The 18,650-nt window shown below is 38.2% G+C and overlaps 1 protein-coding gene across 1 annotated transcript in view; it reads left to right on the top strand.

Moving 5' to 3' along the window:
* Positions 1-18,650, top strand: part of jade2 (jade family PHD finger 2) — a 458,373-nt gene that overhangs the window by 294,741 nt on the left and 144,982 nt on the right. The window contains 2 exon segments of the mRNA XM_030154999.1: positions 2,846-3,057; positions 14,243-14,410. Coding sequence (XP_030010859.1) covers positions 2,846-3,057; positions 14,243-14,410 — 380 coding nt within the window.

Genomic DNA, 18,650 nt, shown 5'->3' with positions numbered 1-18,650 from the left:
TATATATATATATATATATATATATATATATATATATGTGTGTGTGTGTGTGTGTGTGTATATATATTTATTTATTTATTTATTTATTTTATTTACATCTCCTCTCATGCTTCATGTATCTCCTCTTTGTGCCCCCCCCCCCCCATGTGTGGTGTGTGAGTGTGTGTATTTGTGTGCATGTGTGTGTTTTTTTAAAGGGGGGTGCCAAATTCATATCTCGCCTAGGGTGCCAAAATGGCTAGAACTGGGCCTGTGTGCGAGTGTGCTTGGTAATTAGGATTTGAAGAATGTAAAAGAAAAGAAAACTGGTCAGAAGACACTTCTTTAGGAATCAAAGTGTAAATTACTTCAAGGGTATAGAACTGTAGAGGCTCAACAATACAAATATTAAATAAAAGACACTATTTAATGCCAAACAGATACACTTTTTTAAAGTTATTTTTTATTTATTTTCACATATTTGTATGGAAGACAACTGTTTAAAAAACACAAATAAAGAAAATTTGTGGGGAAAATACAATAAAACCTCAGATTCTAGATGCTTATGTGTTTCTATCCATATTTTTGGGGAATAAATTACAATAATAATAATTGAAAGTAAAAGCTTTTTTTGCTCAGGCAGTAACTCTACCATCAAACTCTATGATCATTGTATTCATAATCTCTTCATATGTCATGCATCAACATATTTATGTCAGGTGACAGACAGTAGCGAGGTAGAGGAGGTGAAGCTGGAGGAGATAGATGAGGAGAGGCTGTAAATTCACAGGTGAGGTTAAATAATGATGAATATGTTAGTCATGAGAATAAAATTGCAGAATGCATTAAATTCTTGTATTGTCTTTAGATATTCAGATATGCATTATAAACATGTCAATTACAGATTTTTTTTCTGAATATGATTGTTTACTTGTTTGATCAGCTCTACATGACATGAAATTATGCAAAAAAAACATCCAACTTTCTGGAGTGCTGCCTTGGAGCACTTCTGTGTCCCCACTAATGTCAAAATCAAACCTACTCCCTTGGTCAAATATTTAATGTGTTTTTCTAATGTGATGTGTTTCACAGACGTTGAACACACATGAAAAGATAGGTGCACTGCAAATATTATACAGTCCCGTATTTCTCTACCTCCTCATGTGTTTGTTCATCATGTAAACATCATGGCCGGTAACTATGTGCTCCACATCCCTTTTCTTTGCACCATCATGGAGTTTATTGTTTCACCTGTTCATTCTACTGTTTGAGCTCATGGACAAAGACCAATATTTGATTTAAGATGTGTGTTGTTGGTACTATTAGCAGCTCCTGTTGGTTTGAGTGCCAAATACAGTAATGTTTGGAATCTGAATATAAAGTCCAAGATGAAGGACTGTTACAAGCCGTGTCTTTAAACTACATTTATTTTCAGTTCAGAGTCTTGTTTATGTGAATCTGTAGCCCAGGCTGCGCATAAAATCTGCTTATACTAAAATAGTCAGGACTGAGTAAATAAAGTTGTTTTTTTTATTTATTTATTCATCATTCTTTGGTTGGAAAGGATTGGGGGTTATAAATAATAGAGAAGCAGGATCCACAGCTCTACTTTAAAAAAAAAAAAAAAAAAAAAATTCCTAAAACCAGAGCACTGAATTTTTTACTGAATCAATAAATAATCCCAGAATCCACTGCAAAGACAGCAGGCCTTTCCTGACATGGCTCAAAGTCTCAGTCGAGAACAGAACAGTGGAAATGGACTGAAATGGATTGAAATCTAACATGGCCACCATACTGGCCATGAAAGCTTGTGTATGGTTCTGACTGATTTTTAAAAAATTTAAAGGCATATTAAAATCAGTCCTTTAGTGTGGTCTAACATGCTTTTTATTTGTTTTTGAGTAGTCTCCCAAGTAATCATCTGTACTTCAGAAAATATAATTTTCACACTGGATTTAATGGTGTACTGTCAACCATTTTCTGTAATCACTGTAATCTCATTGCATGTAATGAGATAATAATATGCCACATGTGTTTGCCACTGTCCTAGAAACCACATTGCTTATTTTTTTGGTACCCCAAATCCTTTATTTTTGAGGATGAACGTGTGCATTCGCCAGATAAATCAGTTTTCATCAACTATTAACCAGCCTTAGAGCAAGGCACTACTTTGAGATGCAAATTTGGGAATGCTAATGCTGACACATACTGGCACACGGTGAAGGGAGCTTTTGGCAACAAGGGCTTAGCAGCAAATTTGTTCATTTCTTTTGCATTTGATATCAAATTGGCTTGTAATGATAGAGCACATGAAGCATTTTTCTGCTTTTCTCTGTTTAATAAAGAGTCAAGTGAAAGTCCATATACTCCCACACACTGCAGCTAATTTTCAACACATTTCATCCAAAGCTTGCCCAAAGGAGACACAAAGTCACCTTTTGAGGTATTTTTGAAAAGGAAGTCAGTGTGCATTTCCAACAGAAGTGTCAGACAATGTGCTTCAACCAAAAATAACCTGAATTTGATGTTTCTGCCTTTGGTTAGCAATCTGTCTGATCCATTTACTGTTAACATTATCAACTAAAACAAGATTAAATTAAAACAGTGTTTGCTTTCCTACTCTCCTTTTAGACTTTTTAGACTGATCCAAACTAACATCACAGAGTTTGAAACTGTCCTGGGCCAAGATCCGGAATAAGTTCATATACATGCAATGTCAGACAATACAGTAGAGACGTAGAAAACAAGCACAAATCTTCAAACATCCCACTATTCCTGACATTTACCCTCATTGGATGACACGGTGATCATTTATGTTGACTAATATCTGTTTTTAAATCCTGTGCTTATTCTTTTCTCCCATCAGCCTTACCAGAGTTGGACGAGCTAACAATGGAGTGTGTTCTGGTTGAGTTGGAGAGTGTGTGTGAGGAGAAGATGCAACAGGCCATTGAAACGGAGGAAGGCCTGGGCATTGAGTACGATGAGGACGTGGTGTGTGATGTCTGCCGTTCACCAGAGGGAGAAGATGGAAACGAAATGGTCTTCTGTGACAAATGCAATGTCTGCGTCCATCAGGTCAGTCAGTTATTGACTTAGTGCCATTCAGAAGTTTCAATGCACATATTTTCATATGATGCTATATTTTAGTGGGGGTTTTGCGAGTAAACTTTAATTGCTAGCATTTTGTTGCTGGTATTGGAATAGTGGTAACTGTAGTAATTCTAAAGTGCTGCCTACAGTTCATATCTAAAATATGAAACCATAATTTTTCAAGGGCAAGAGTTATCTATCATTTTGTTTAGTGTCATATTAACTGTAGCTTATCTAAGTGGGGTCCATATAAATATATTTGATGATGCACTCATACATTGAAATCACATTGTAACCATTGTGTTTTAACAGTGGCATCATGATACTGTCATTCTTTGATGCATTACAAAATGCTCGTCTACAATTCTCCTAAAAAGGCAAATGACAGAAATTGCATATTAATTCACTGCACTACTGCTTTAGTTCAACAGAATTTGACAACTGAGATGAAATGTACTCATTAACAAGGGAGTCTCTTTAGAGAAATCTGGGTTAATGTGTAGAACTATTGATATTTGGTGCTGATATGTCATATATCGAATATTACAGTATGGTTCCGTATCAGTATGTTGTCCCAGCCTTAACTGCTAAAACCCTGTTGTACTGACCTAGATGATGACATGACACAACATGTACCAAAAACGTACAAATAAAATTATGTGATACCAAGAAAATAAATTAATTTTTCAACTTGGATTCAGAGGCTTCAATATTTACAACATTCATATATTGGAAATAGAGACAGTGCACTTTTAGTATCTATACCCCCAGTTCGACTCACTGATCTTTTCACTACCGCCTTTCTGTGATACACCCATTATTCTTACTTGGACTTCATTTATCAACAGCCTGACGGTACAGAGGGACTTTTGCAAATATGGCCTGCAGCATCCTGAGGCTCAGGGTGCTTTAGTTAACAGTGTTAATTATGTTGTCCGTCCCACTGGCACTAACACACCCTCAGTGTCATCAGTATACTTTTGCTCACCTGCTCTTGTGGCAGTGTAAAGAAAATAATACACATCTGATCAAATTTGTCGCATATCATTTTAAATCAAGTTATTAAATAGTCCAAGTGTCTGAGATGATGCCTTACATAGATGTCTGTCTGATTGCCACAGTTACTTTCATTACAGAGCAATCTGAATATTAATTTGAGGATTAAACACTTTAACCATTCAATGAATTATTTAAATTGTTGCAGCTCTGTGCATCTCTCATCTTCTTCTCATCTATAGTACAAATGAAATTGAAGTAGTTTATATCCATATATTCTGGCATCTAAAATATTGCAAATTCATGTGCAACCTTATGTGCAACACCATGGCACTTTTGCTCGTGGGGTCCCCCTAAAGTCAAAAAACAGTATTGTCTGTAACAACTGTTGTAAAATGTGTATCTTGGTAATACTCGAGCATTTGTTGACAAGCCATTTTTGCCGGCAAACTTCCTGAGGCAAGACAATTAAGTGTGCATTCAACCATTTCTTCAGGCCAGGTGAAGTAGCCTTACAGCATTTTATACAAAAATTATTGTTTTATTTTTGAAATATCATAAACGAAAATATGACAAATGACCAGACCAGCAAACAGGTAACACATAAACAGAAGGCTATGATTTAAGTAACACGACCTGAAAGATAATAAGCTTAAATGCAGATGATTTTATAGAAGAATTTATACTCACTAGCCCAAGAGTAACACTGCCAGGTCTCCATCGTTGGGGCATCCCTTCTCCACTTTCAGCTCACGCAAGCAAGTGAAAGCTGGGCCAATATTCACCCTAGTCTGGCCTCGTAAGCCACTTTTACACAGAGATCCCAGAAAAAAGACGAGATGCTGATTCCACCTTTTTTCCACCATTGACTGATTTACACAGCCAAGCCAAAGGAGTAACAAAGGTGAGACAGGGTGGACTTTTACACAGTGGACCTGCATTCTGGAATCAAAGGGGCAGTGACACAGCGAAATGTATGGTGCACATATGGAGACACTGGCGTGGATTCTGCAGCAGCCGCCCGGAGTGCTGCAACTACATGCCACAGGTTCCGTGGGAACGTGCCCCCGGTGAAAATGGCATATAGTGGCAGTGGCAGACTGGTCAGTGGCATGCGCAGCATCCCTGGCACAAAGCCATAGCATCCGCAGCACCCCCGGCACGAAGCTGCAGCACCCAGCAGCTGCCGCGGAATCCATACCAGTGCCTCCATAAGCGTCCGCTGTCTCTCAGGTGCGGGGGTCGCTGTCATCAAAACATCACACCTTGGTTGCGGAACGAGACGTGTTCATAGCATTCCGGAATCATGATTCCACCTTTATCATGGCTCTGGTACTACCTCCAAAGGCGTTACAAAACCATGATAAAGGTGGGACCAAATGATCCCACCATTTTGTTTACACAGACATCGTTCCGAATTAAAGACAAAATATTCCCATAACAGAAGTGCTGTGTAAAAGGGGCTTTATTTTATCACTCATGCTTTCTTTTCTTTGTCTCTTTGGACAACACCCTTATCCTCTTTGCTTTTCTTGCTGCTTCAGCCATGACCATTGACCATGACCACCTATTTGTAGCTTTCCTTCACTTGTAACTTCATTTACCTGCCTCATTTTTTGAAGTTGGATGGGGGATGTAATGTATGCCGTAAAGCAGTCAAATTTTGTAGTCCTTTTTGTGTAGGGGTTACAACCTGAAACCAGAAGTTGCATCGTGCCAGTGCAGGTGATACAGACACTCTGGAGCAATGACGAAAGTGTAATTGAACCTATTGTGAGTTGTACCACCAAAATGACCTTAAAAATATAGTTTTAAGGCTGAAAAACTTCATAGTGTTGCTTTAACAAGTAGTTTAAATCACTAAATGATTGTTTATTAGCAATATGGTTGTTGTCAGTAAGGTAGTGGTAATTTTGGCTTGTCAGGTTTCAATGGTGTTACCCCTCAGTGCTCCCAGCTATTTTTTTTTCTCCTCAAGGTCACTTATAGCTCCAGAAATACAAGATTGCAACAGCCAAGATACTAAACTCAAGGCCTTAACTGCAAACTTCAAGTTTAACACCACTGTGTTCTGACAAATATAAGGAAGGCATTGAAGCAAAATATAATATGCTGTGAAATACACTGGGGATTATTCATGATATTACAATTTTATATATAACCCAGTGGCAGCCCATCAAACATTTACCCAGTAAAAGCCAAGTCTAGTTCACTGGAGCTTCAACTAAAGGAATGATGGTCTGCACTGATTCATTATAAACTAGATTTGATCGATCTTAAACACAGGTTCAAAGACTGGAAGAGAGAGAAGTGCTGAGAAAGACTCATTTCACCCAGTAAAGGCAGTTTTCCGACAGTTTCTATTTGCTGACAGTCTTTGTTTCTGACCCTGGGGACTGAATCGTATTAATATAAGTTATATAAATGTGCCATTATGTTAGCATGAAAAACTTCCACGGCGCCCCTGTGTGCTAGTGCAACAGGAAAGGCATTGTGCTTTGATGATACAGTAACCTGCTGTGTTTAGAGGAATGTGAAGTGGCATTTTTGATGTAAATCTGACTGAAACAAGAGTTCTAGTTGGAAAAATAACCAAGAAAACGATTTTTCAAAGAGCGTTGTGTGTAGTGCACATGTAGAAAATGTGAAACACCACTTCATGCAAGAAGATGAGGCAATGGGAAGAAAGAAGGAATATTTTGCAATGTGTCAGTTTGAAATTTATGAATTTGATAATTTTATGTGATGGGATGAAATAAGTATCAGATTGTAACAGGTTTTAATGTTTTTTGGTTTATTCAATGTGTCATTGAATAAAATAGACTGTTTACAAAAATGAAAAACATTCGTATACTCATAATGTGACTAAAAACAAGGTGACTGGCATCTTGCAATTATAGTTGGGTTCAAATCCAGAGTAAGTACTGTTTAAAATAATAGCCTTGCCCCACTCATTGCAATAGATCTAAAATTTGACATATATTACCTCAAAATCAACATTTGAAGTTTTTACACATTTTATGTCAGAATGTGATTCAGAATATGAAATCTTCATAGAAACCCCGTTTTCTAATGAAAAAGCACATTGACCCCCCCCAAATTCAGTGCAGAAATAATATGTTGCAACCACTGACAGACATCATTGACTTCATCTGCATAAAGCTTGCAGCCTGCCACAGGGCATCTCATAGGACAGGCCCTTAAACTAAAGTAAAAGCAGTGGGACCAGGATAGAACCTTGGGGAACATTAAAGCTATACCGTATGATGTGGCATTTTTACACTTTTCTTTTGTCATCCTAAAATGCTCCTAATAAGCACGTGTCAAACTAAAATGTAAAAGAAATCCACCAGGTATTGAAACTCAAAAATGTTTAATTCTCATATATTTCTGATAAAAGTCTGACCAATCATTTTAGTCGGTCCGAATGAAATAATTGGCCGAACCTGGCTGAGCCTCCTGTCAATCATCCATTACGCCTATCCAGCATCCGATCCATTATCGCTGTCTCCACATCCCTCTGAATCTGACACTTCACTCGCGCTGCTTCTCCTGTCACTGACCACAGTCTACTGTCTAAGATGTGTATGGACAGAACTCAAATGCACACGTGGAAGGGAAAAAACAGATTTATTAACATCAACAACAACTAAGGGGAACAAACAGGAGTCTGATGAATGAAGGATGGAGTCAGCCGGAAGTCAGCTGTACTGGACTAAACAGGTCTGCACAAAGCTCAGCTTTTATGACTGTGGGACTCATACAGGTACATGTACATGGTGTCACACAATGTAGGATTATGTAAGATGATAATTGTATGGACTATGAAACCTCAAATGTCCACGGAAAATTCGCGGAGGCCACGCGTCCACAGTGCGCGCACCCGTCACACCTCATCTCTGTGGTGCAGTGAAGACACTGACCCAGTACTGCACAGACCACACCCTTAAATACAGGGTCTACTGATGAAACAGGGCCCGCGGGCCCGCGGCAGGTGAATGATGTATCTGATTACTGAGGAAGGGGTCCGCGGACACACCAAAGCGGACCGGACCTCCGCCTGTTTCCTCCATGTGCATCAGGTGAGAGGAGGAGAGAGGAGGAGGAGCCTAAGAGCTCAGGCAGAGGGAAGTGGGCGGGGCTTTGGAGGGAGGCGGGTTGTTCATGTTCAAACTTTTACTAAGTGCTGTGAGAAATGCCACATCGGTAGGTATAGCTTTAATTCTTGTTCTTCAAAATGAGTAAAATGTTTTTTCTAGACACACACTGCTCTCTAACTTGAAGACGTGACTCAAACCAATTAAATACCATGCATGCATGGAAGAACCGAACATCGACAACTTAGAGATGACCAAGACCCATGTCAAAGACCCAAGAAATTGACTTTAGGCCCTTTTTCATCAAAATACCAGGAACTTTTATTACCAGGAACTTTTTTACCTGAGTAAAAATGTTCCTGGTTATCTGTGCTTTGTGTTTGCATCACACCCAAAGTTCAGGGTAATTTATTCAAATCAGGCTGATGACGTATGGGGGAGTAGTAAAAGAAACTGCAGTACAGTTCATGTACATTCAGAAACTAAGCTCTAGCACTATAAAATTACACAGTACTTTAAGTGGACGGTTTTGGTTTAGTGTTTTGCTGGTTGTTGAATCACTTAATCCATCTGGAATACATTTTAAGTGAAGTTAACCATCATTACATAAGGTTAATTTATGTTCAAAAATGGTAGAACATATGTTTTCAACTTCTCAGTGATTAAACTAAATCACGTCTAACTTTAAGTGTGATGGATGGTTCTTTTCCATTTCTACTGTTTTATAGATATAGTACAGGTTCAACCCTAAAGTCATACAGACTCACTCAAATGCCTGCATTTAATTCAATTGCATATTAGTTTAAAAAGTACATATATTCTACTTATATTTTGATGCCTTATAAATGAACAGACAATATTAGGTTTGATTTTTTTTATTAAAAATTGAAACACAAAACAAAATGTGCAAAAAAAAGAGATTAAAAGGGAAATAGTGTTTCCACTGGTAAGGTTTTGCCGTGGCGCAGCACCACGGCAAAATCCATGCCACCACACCAAGCATTTCATACAAAAAAAATCATCACGGTTGCATTAGAGTTATTATACATATGTATAATATGTAATAGGCCATAAACGTCCAGCCCCCTCAAATGAAAGTTTGCGAAGCTTCAGGAGGTAGGGAAAAGATAAATGAGCATAAAGTTTCACTTTCACTTCTAACCCCCATAGTATTATAAGTAGGACGGACAACCGACGCATGCAAGTGTCCCCCAGCCGAACTGCGCGTGTGTAGCCAAGGCCCCCAAACACATAAACACACACATACATACACACACACTCACATACACACACCGACCAAAACTGCCCCCCCCCCCCCCCCCCCCAAACATTTGTGAAAGGTTCAGGCTTCTGGACAAGTGTCCAGACCAGCTGGTCCAGGACAGCTAGTCTGGAACTCCTTGGTCCTGTTCCCTTTTCCCCTTTGAATGAATGAATGAATGAATGAGTGAATTAATTTATTTTTGGTTTTACATCAATCATTGTACTTAGTACATTAATCGTAATAAACATAAAAACCAAAAAAGGAATGGGCTAGAAGCAAAAGCTTATTTTTTGCCTATTCTTTTCACCTAATACACTGCTTACAACAATTTAAATGTGTACAGCATCGAGCATTCATACCATAATAAAGAATAAAAAAAATCAACAGCAAAACCATATCTACCATCTCAATTCAGTATTTCTGAATAATTTTAAACTTAAGGCACTTTTTTTTTTAACTTCGCCAAAGGAGTGAATAACTTAAATGCATCATAAGGTCCATTCCATAATTTCACTCCCACAATCCCAGTCCATCTAGACTTCACATTTGTTCTCACTTTAATCCACTCACACATATGAAATCTCTGAACTTCAAATTACTCTCTCTTAATTCCAAGAAACCATGAATGGTATTTGAGACAATACTATTTTTATCCCTCATCTTCCATATACCTATTTAGAAACAATTTTTTATACCTCTTTTTAAATATATTTATGTTTGTGCTTTCCTTTATCTCCTGCTCTAGATTGTTCTACAAAGTCACTCCACAGCTTGTTATGCACACACTTTTCATTGTTGTTCTTCTTTGTTTTTTAAAATATAAGTGTCCCCTAAGATTGTAGCCTCCTTCTCTTTCAGTGAACATTCCCCAGATATTTTTTGGCAGTAGATTATTTCTTGCTTTGTACATTATCTGTGCTGTTTTAAATTTAACCAAATCCATAAATTTCAGTGTGTGTGATTTTATTACTAGTGGGTTTGTGTGTGTTCTCTGTATCCTGCTTTGTTTATTGTCCTTATTGCTCTTTTCTGTAGTGTAGATCTTTATAGATGTTTCCCCAGACCTCCGCACAATTGGATAGATACGGTAAAAATAATGAAGAATATAAAATGTGCAATGATTTAGGATTCAGTATGTGACTTATTTTACCCAGAACTGCAGTGCGTTTTGCCAGCTTTGTTCTAACATGGCTTATATGAGGTTTCCAGCAGATTTTGTGGTCCAAGATTATTGTATTTTTTAAATGAAATTTTATTTCATTTACCCTTTCTATTTGTGTATTATCAATTATTAGTTCTACATGGGATTTTGTTGTATGTCTTCCAAACAGTATCATTTTTGTTTTGCTCAGGTTAAAAGATAATTTATTTCTGTCAAACTACAGTTTTAGTTTATTTATTTCTGTTGTAATCGTCTTCAAAATCTGCTGCAAATTCTCCCCAGAACAAAAAATGTTCGAATCATCTGCAAACAAGACAAATTTGAGTAATGTTGATACCCTACATATATCGTTTACATATAATATAAATAGTTTTGGACCTAGTACCCTGTGGTACTCCACATGTTATTTCCATGTATTCTGATTTATGTTCACCTATTTGTACACACTGTTGCCTGTTCCTTAATTAGCTTTCCAGCCAGCTCAACCCAGCCCCCCTCATCCCATACCTTTCTAGTTTATTTAATAATGTGGTGTGATCAGTGGTGTCAAAGGCTTTTTTTTTTTTGGGTCCAAAAATACTCTTACTGCTAGTTTTTTTTTTTAACTATCTATACAATCTGTGATTTGTTCCATTAATTCTATTAATGCCAGAGATGTTGATCTGTCGTTCTGACTCCATACTGACTTTCTGTAAGTAGATTGTGTTTTTCAATGAATTTATCCAGTCTGTCTGTAAATAGTTTTTCAAGTATTTTGGAGAATTGCGGGAGTAAAGAAACAGGCCTGTAGTTAGTGTAATGATGTCTATCCCCAGTTTTAAACAGTGGTATTACTTTTGCTGTTGTCATTTTGTTCGGAAATGTACCTGATTGAAAAGACAGGTTGCAGATGTAGGTCAGTGGTTTTGCGATTTCTTCAATAATGTTCTTCACTGTTGCCATGTTGATATCGTTCCAGTCTGTAGAGGTTTTGTTTTTATAGTTTCTCACTATCTCCATGATTTCTTTTTCATCAACTGCTCCCAGGAAAATTGTGCTTGGGTTTCTATCCCCCAAATCTTCTACCCTTCCACATTCTGTTGTCTCTGGTTCCTTTATTTTTGTTGCAAATTCTGGTCCCACATTTACAAGAATTTGTTAAAGCCATTCACCACCTCTTCTGTATTATCATTATTAGTATTATTATTATTATTATTAGTGGTCTGGTCATTTTCACTGAAGTATTCTGGATAATTTGTGTTTTTGGATTCTTTTCTCACAATGCCATTTAGAACATTCCATATACCTTTAATGTTATTTTTATTTTTTTCCAATAATTTATTATAATATTCTTTCTTGCAATGTCCTCATAATGTTAGTTAATTTATTTTTATACTTTTTATACTTTTCCTCTGCCTCTGTGGTTCTGTGCTTTACAAATTTTCTATATAATCTTTGTTTCTTGTTGCAGGCATTTTGTAGCCCCTTAGTTAGCTTTCCTACATGAAAAGTAATAAAAATGTGGAAATGAATAACAAAACACATGATGAACAATTCCTATCAGTATGATGTGACGTGAAATGTCTTACCTGTGCGGTTGTAAAGGACAGGAGATGATGGACCAGGGCACAAATTTGAGCTGCAGGTTCGGAAAAAAATGGTGAGTCCGTCCAGTCCATTTCAGCTGGAAATCAGAATACATAAACAGTCAGAATACAAAATCAGTGTTCAGCTAGCAGCGACAACACGAATACATCCAGTTCTCTGTTCGTGATTTAGGTTTACCATCAGACTGCTGACCAGTTAACATTAGCATTAGGTTAACCCGACTTTTGGCTAAACAGCTGGTGTGCTGCTCACTACTGTTACAGCATGTAACAAATTAAATAGTGAATAGTGAATGTGATTATTTGTTTGTTCAGCGGTTGGATCCACTCTGACCATTGTGGTCCTTTAGTTTCTTATAATTCTGCTTAAGTTTCTTCAGCTTTTCTTGTATTTCTTTTGGCATGTGTCTTAAGGTGAAGACACACCAACCCGATTTTCAGCGGTCGGACATCGTCGCAGTCTGGCAAGATCAGTGACATGAGTCTAGTCGGTGTGTTCTCTGCAATCCGCCGTTGTTAATGCCGTCGCCAGTCTTTTCGGCCAATTCAACATGTGTAATTGGCCACTACCCATTGGTCAGTTGGACCGGTCTGATTGGTGGAGGGATATTCCTTGTCTAGTGAATTAGTGAACGAGAAGTTTTCATGTGAATACAGCTATGCCAAGGAACTTCACACTTTATTGTCTTCTATAATAGGCCATTCACTGCTCATAACATATCTGAATAAGTGCCAGTCAGTGTTGCCTATGGACTTCATTCATCCCATGAAATGAACACTGTTAGCATTATTAGCATAGTGCAGTTTCTCCTTAGTTTTTGCCTGCAACATCTTTCTTATTCCACAAGAAGTCAAGAGCTGGCAACACCAGTATCTTCTTATTACTAGCCAGCCATTCAACAAGTACAACAACAACCCTTCTCGACTACTCAACACTCTCTACTGACAACAATAACTGACGACAGCGAGCTCTGTGTTTAGAGAGATGTTCCATCATTTTCTTGTTTTGTGTCTCGCGCAAGTGCAGAACGTACGCTGAAATTGGTAATCGATTTGGGGTGTTCTTCACACTTTTTTCACTGTGTTGGGGAGATGGGAGCCGATTGATAGTTGGGCCACCTTTTCTGGCGACAATTGACAGTCGGATTGGTATGTCTTCGCCTTAACATTTAGCTCCACCAGTTTGTTGGCTAATTTTACTTGAAACTTGATCATTTCATGTTGGTGGGTGAATGGATTGCGGAATACTGTGAGTGTAGTCCACCAATCAGCCTTCTCCAGCACACACCCCTGCCCATCAAGAATTCCGGGTAATCTGAAAAATATTTTATCCCTACCAGGAACTTCTTCGGGGAAAGTTTGGGGCCGAAGGAAAGATTTTTACCCGGGCAATTTAGATGGAAATACACCAGGGTTTTTCAAAGTTCAGGGTAATCCTCAAAGTTCCTGCAAAAGTTCCTGCAGTGGAAAAGGGCCTATTTTCTGTTGTCATGCCCACTAAGCTGTGACTTTTGAGGTAGAAGCTTGAATCCCAAATGTCTCACCACTTAAAATGTAGGCGACTTACTACCAAACACTAACAAACTTTTTCACAGTTTTTGAATTAGTTTGTTTTCTGTCCCTCTGTGGCAACTGCAATGTAGCCTCATTATCTAGGGTAATTTGTCCCACCACAGTTTCTAATCAACTAATTGTATTTTTACATTCTAATGTAACACGAAATCTGTGTATATCAGACTCATTGTAGAGGTCAGGAGCTGGACCAGTAGCTCACAGACTTGAGACTGTCATTTCATCAGTTTTTATTTCTTTAGCAACAGCAAACCATCTTGAATGCATTTTGCAAAAGCTCCCGAAATGGACTAAATCTGTCTGTCCAAATACTTTAGACAGATGTAGCTACTTTTTGATTTTAATAAACGTGCTAACCTGGTAACTGCCGGTTGCTACAATTAAATTTTAATAATGCCTTGGATTTGAGTCCTTTTCTTCTTTTTGTCTTTTTCACATTGTCTCCTGTCTTGACTATTCTTTCTCTTCATCTCCTCTTGTCTCCCCATGGCAGGCCTGTTATGGCATCCTGAAGGTGCCCCAGGGAAACTGGCTGTGTCGGACCTGTGCTCTGGGCGTCCAGCCCAAATGCCTGCTCTGCCCCAAGAGAGGAGGGGCCCTCAAGCCCACCCGCAGTGGAACCAAGTGGGTCCACGTCAGCTGTGCCTTATGGATCCCCGAGGTGAGACTCACTCACCCTGTGGCTGCCCTGTGTTATGCTGTCTTGTAGCAGTTGTGGCTGTGAAGTCTGGATGCTAGTCAGTCTTAATCTGGCAAAATTTTTAATTATAGTGTAACAAAGGGCCTGGTAAAGCTACACACATAAGATAATTCCTGCCAAAATACCACAATAAACAAGAAAGACACAGCACAGCAGAATTCAAATTTCCCCCACAGTATAATATACAGTAATGACAGTGCAGCAATCAATGACACTGCAAAAAAGGATACAATACACCATTCAACCAAACTATACACAATTCAACCAAACAAGCGGATTTCTGTTTTTCAGTCTGTGCCAAAAAGTCCCTCTAGTCTCCCTTAAAGCCTTTTTCCACCACTGTAGTAAACATAAGGTGCTAGAATATGACAACTCTGCATAGCAGCTTCAGTAGAAATTGTGTTGCTATTTTCCATTTTCATTTTCAAAAAAATACAAAAAAATGTCTCTGCTGGGTTTTTCTTTTTACTTTTCTGTAGAATGGCCATATGACTGTGATATATAACTATTTGACTTTCTATAACCACCATCTGTCCACTGTATTTCAGGTTTGTATGCCTCTTAGGATCATGTTTTTGTGTTCTTTATCTGTTCCTTTCTTAAACTTTCAACATTTAAGGAACATAACTGTGGATTTGGACGGAAGAATAAATCACTAGACTATGGTGGCCAAAGGTTAGAAGTCACAGTAACGAAACACATTGTTGTCCATAAATCAATAATTCCAATGCTAATTATCATCATATTTCACAGGAGCATGTAAAAAGATGAAATTATAATGTTTTATATCCAAAACCATTATATCATAGTGTTGTGTAAAAACACTAATCTGTCCGTTAGTTGACACTGGCCTCCTCTTTATTTAACTGGCATTATAGTTACAATGTGATAAATATACTTCATACCTTTTTATTCAGTTCTTTCACCACATATGAGTCGACAGAAATGGATGTATACTGCTACTTGACTGGTTGGCTGTTGCCAAATGTGACATTTGAAAATTTTCATGATGACAAAGCTTATCAAAGTTGCTGTACACCTGCTGAAATCAATTATATGATTAGTGATAGTCCACTGTAATCCTGGTGCAAAGACCGAATGAGAAGACTGCACAACAGTGATTTTTGAAGGCTATTGTTGACAGGTTTTCAGTTATTGTTGGTGTCATCGATGTGAAGAAACGCAATTGAGGTTGATAAAAACATAGCCACCCATTCTGATCCATATATTTATATCCATATAGTGGAACGGTAATGATATCAGAAGGTGAAAAAAGATGCAAACAAAACCCAAGAACAAAATCCGGCTCCACAGGAAGCTGATGGCATTACATTCACTGAGAGACTGCAATTACACGTCAAATAGAAGTCCATCTTTTCTCTAGACATTGACAGGTAGAATGGGACACCAATTAGCCCTGTTTTCAAAATGAAATAACAGGCTTACTGGAAATGTTGCTTTCACTTTTAAAAGCACACACCTGTCAGTTTTCTGCAACACCCTTTCTTCATTTACAATAAATGCTTAAAATGCTTCTTCATCCACGACCTCCCTCTTTACAGTCGACAGGTAATGTACTGTAAATTGCTTCACAAGGAACCTGTTTGTCAAATGATCAGCCAAGCAGCTGTTCATTCCAACCTGATGCACGTTGATGATACCTTTTTGGGAGACGGCCCTCATCTGAAAGCACCGAAGGAGGACTTAAAGCAGCCGCTCATTTCAGAGATTGAGGCATGGGATGTTACTTCACGCCTTGCACACACCTAAGACAGACAGTCATGTTTCTTCAGCCTATTCAGAGACACACTCCAGCAGCAGATTTCCCAGTAATGGAGTGGCTTCTGGCACCTCAAACCTTTTACTTCTAATTGCCTTCTGTCACCCTTGATTGGGCTAATTGTTTTCGTTGCTCAGTTCGCTTTTGTTTTCTCTTCCTGCCGTGGAGGGGGGAAAAAAAGATAATTTGCATGTCTGTGCTGTCTGTGCTATCTGTGCGCGTGTCGTTGCATAGATGTGTGTGCATGCATAAACTAAAGAGGTGTTAATAGCAGATTCGTACACAAATAAACACACACATTACTGCAGTGACTGGTAGATTGTGTCTGAATATGGCTGAAGGGGAAATTTCCAGAAACGAGTATTATAAAGAATGCTGCATCGGAAGCACAACTGTATATCTGGTTTCTGTGTGTATGTGTGTGTGTGTGTGTGTGTGTGTGTGTGTGTGCGTGCGCGCGCACACGCGTATGCATGTGTGTGTCACTCCCCCTTTAAGTGATACAGCCCCCCTGTAGATTGAGTGTGTTGCAACCTTCTGCCCTCTGCCTCCAACCTCTAGAGGGAGGTCTCTTTTGAAACAGATTTTCACTCACACTTGGGGAGAGCTGAGACCCACCTTTGAGATACCTTTTCATTTCACACTGTTTTTTCTCATTTCCACTTAACTGATTTTGACGTGTGTTCATTTTTCATCTACCAGCTTTGAAGTGTAATGTAACTGGGGCATCAAATTAGGGAATAAGTGCTTTAAAGGCTAAGGTGTACTATCATTTTAATTTTTTCATTCAGATTCTCTCTATTGAGTCCCCAAGGTAACACACATGTCTATTACTTTGAAACTTGAATCGAACATTCATAAAGTCAGGAGTGGTTATTATTTAATCTGTGGGGTAGATATTGCCACTAATTCTGTGAACTGACTGACTCTAACTGTGATTTGTCTGATTAAATTTTTTTATTGACTTTTGAGTTAGAAATATAGGATAATACTGTAGGAGTAAGCCTGAATACCTGAACAGAATCTACACAGACGTAGGGATCGGGAAAACAGAGAACCACACAAAAAGACCTCAGGTGGCTGGCATTGGGTCTGAACTGGGAACTGTAAGGCAGCGATGCTAAGCACTGCATCACGTGCCACCTTTGGTACATGTTATTTTTATTGATTGATATTGATTTTATTGATTAAATGAAAATAATTTTGAATCAGATTTTTTTCTCACCCAGCCTCATTTACTTTTTTGCTATATGCATACAATAAAAACATATGATAAAATAAAGGTTTATTGCTTTAAGGAACAAATTAGCGTAATCATTGTTACTTCGATCGATCAGTGGTCAATACATGGCATTTTAGAGTTGATAAGCCAAAAGAAGAAAAGAGGGTTCAGGCACTGTGTTAATTGCAGCCTCATCGGAAGGTACTGTTTTGTATACACAGCCATATTTTTAACAATCGGATGTCTCGGAACCTTCAGCCTCAGAGCTGTCGTCTGCCTCTAAAATAGACCTAAGGGCTTGTGCAGCAGTGTACGTTGCTCTTCTATTTCTGTTTGTCATCACTTACTGAAACAAGTTGAATACAGTACCCATTATGTCAGATTGTTTTTGGAACTAATTTAAGCGATCAAACATGGACATACAAACAGACAAACTCCTTGCACAAAGTGATCATTCAGTGAATGAATGATCTGGTAGCATGAGGGTTAATGGTCATACATAACTAAAGCAATCATGCATCACGTCAAACATCTATGAAAGTAAAGTGCATGAATTATGAGCTTCACAGAGAAGGGATGAGGTGCACAGGAAGGTGGCAAACATTGGCTTTAAAAGATAGCCACAATGAGGCATTGTTTACTTTCTTGTAGACAGATATGTAGACTGAATTTTCTCCCTCATAAATATCAAAATGTGTACTATTTATATCTATGTTTATTAGCTATTAGACTGTATTTTGGGGAATTGCTAAGTTTCAACTCATGCATGAGTCATTGTACTTAGTCCACATACAAACGAAAATGAAACCTATTTCTAATTGCTAACTGCTTGAATTTTAAAAAGGAGGCCCTTTCATCTAGCAATTCTGCCATAAAATATTCTTATACTGTTAGACAAGTCCTCCATAAAAGGGCACCTACCAGAACACCAATAAAACAAAAGCTCTTGTGTCCTCAGCCCCAACTGAAGCCATAAAAAAGACATCTTTATTATTGGTGGCTACTCCACAATGCGGCTTCCAATATTTAGTTAGAAGAAGGAAATACAGTTACATAACACTAGTGATGTTGATAAAACAATCTCTGGAAATTTGTAGAATACATTTTAAAATTCTATTGCTGTATTTGTATATGGATAAAAATGTTGAAGCCGTGGAAGTGCCAAGGGTAAAAATTTGCGATGTTGTTATGCAAACTGG

This window comes from Sphaeramia orbicularis, chromosome 14 (assembly GCF_902148855.1).
Source record: "Sphaeramia orbicularis chromosome 14, fSphaOr1.1, whole genome shotgun sequence".
Classification (NCBI taxonomy): Eukaryota; Metazoa; Chordata; class Actinopteri; order Kurtiformes; family Apogonidae; genus Sphaeramia; species Sphaeramia orbicularis.
This window is presented reverse-complemented; position numbering and strand designations above follow the sequence as displayed.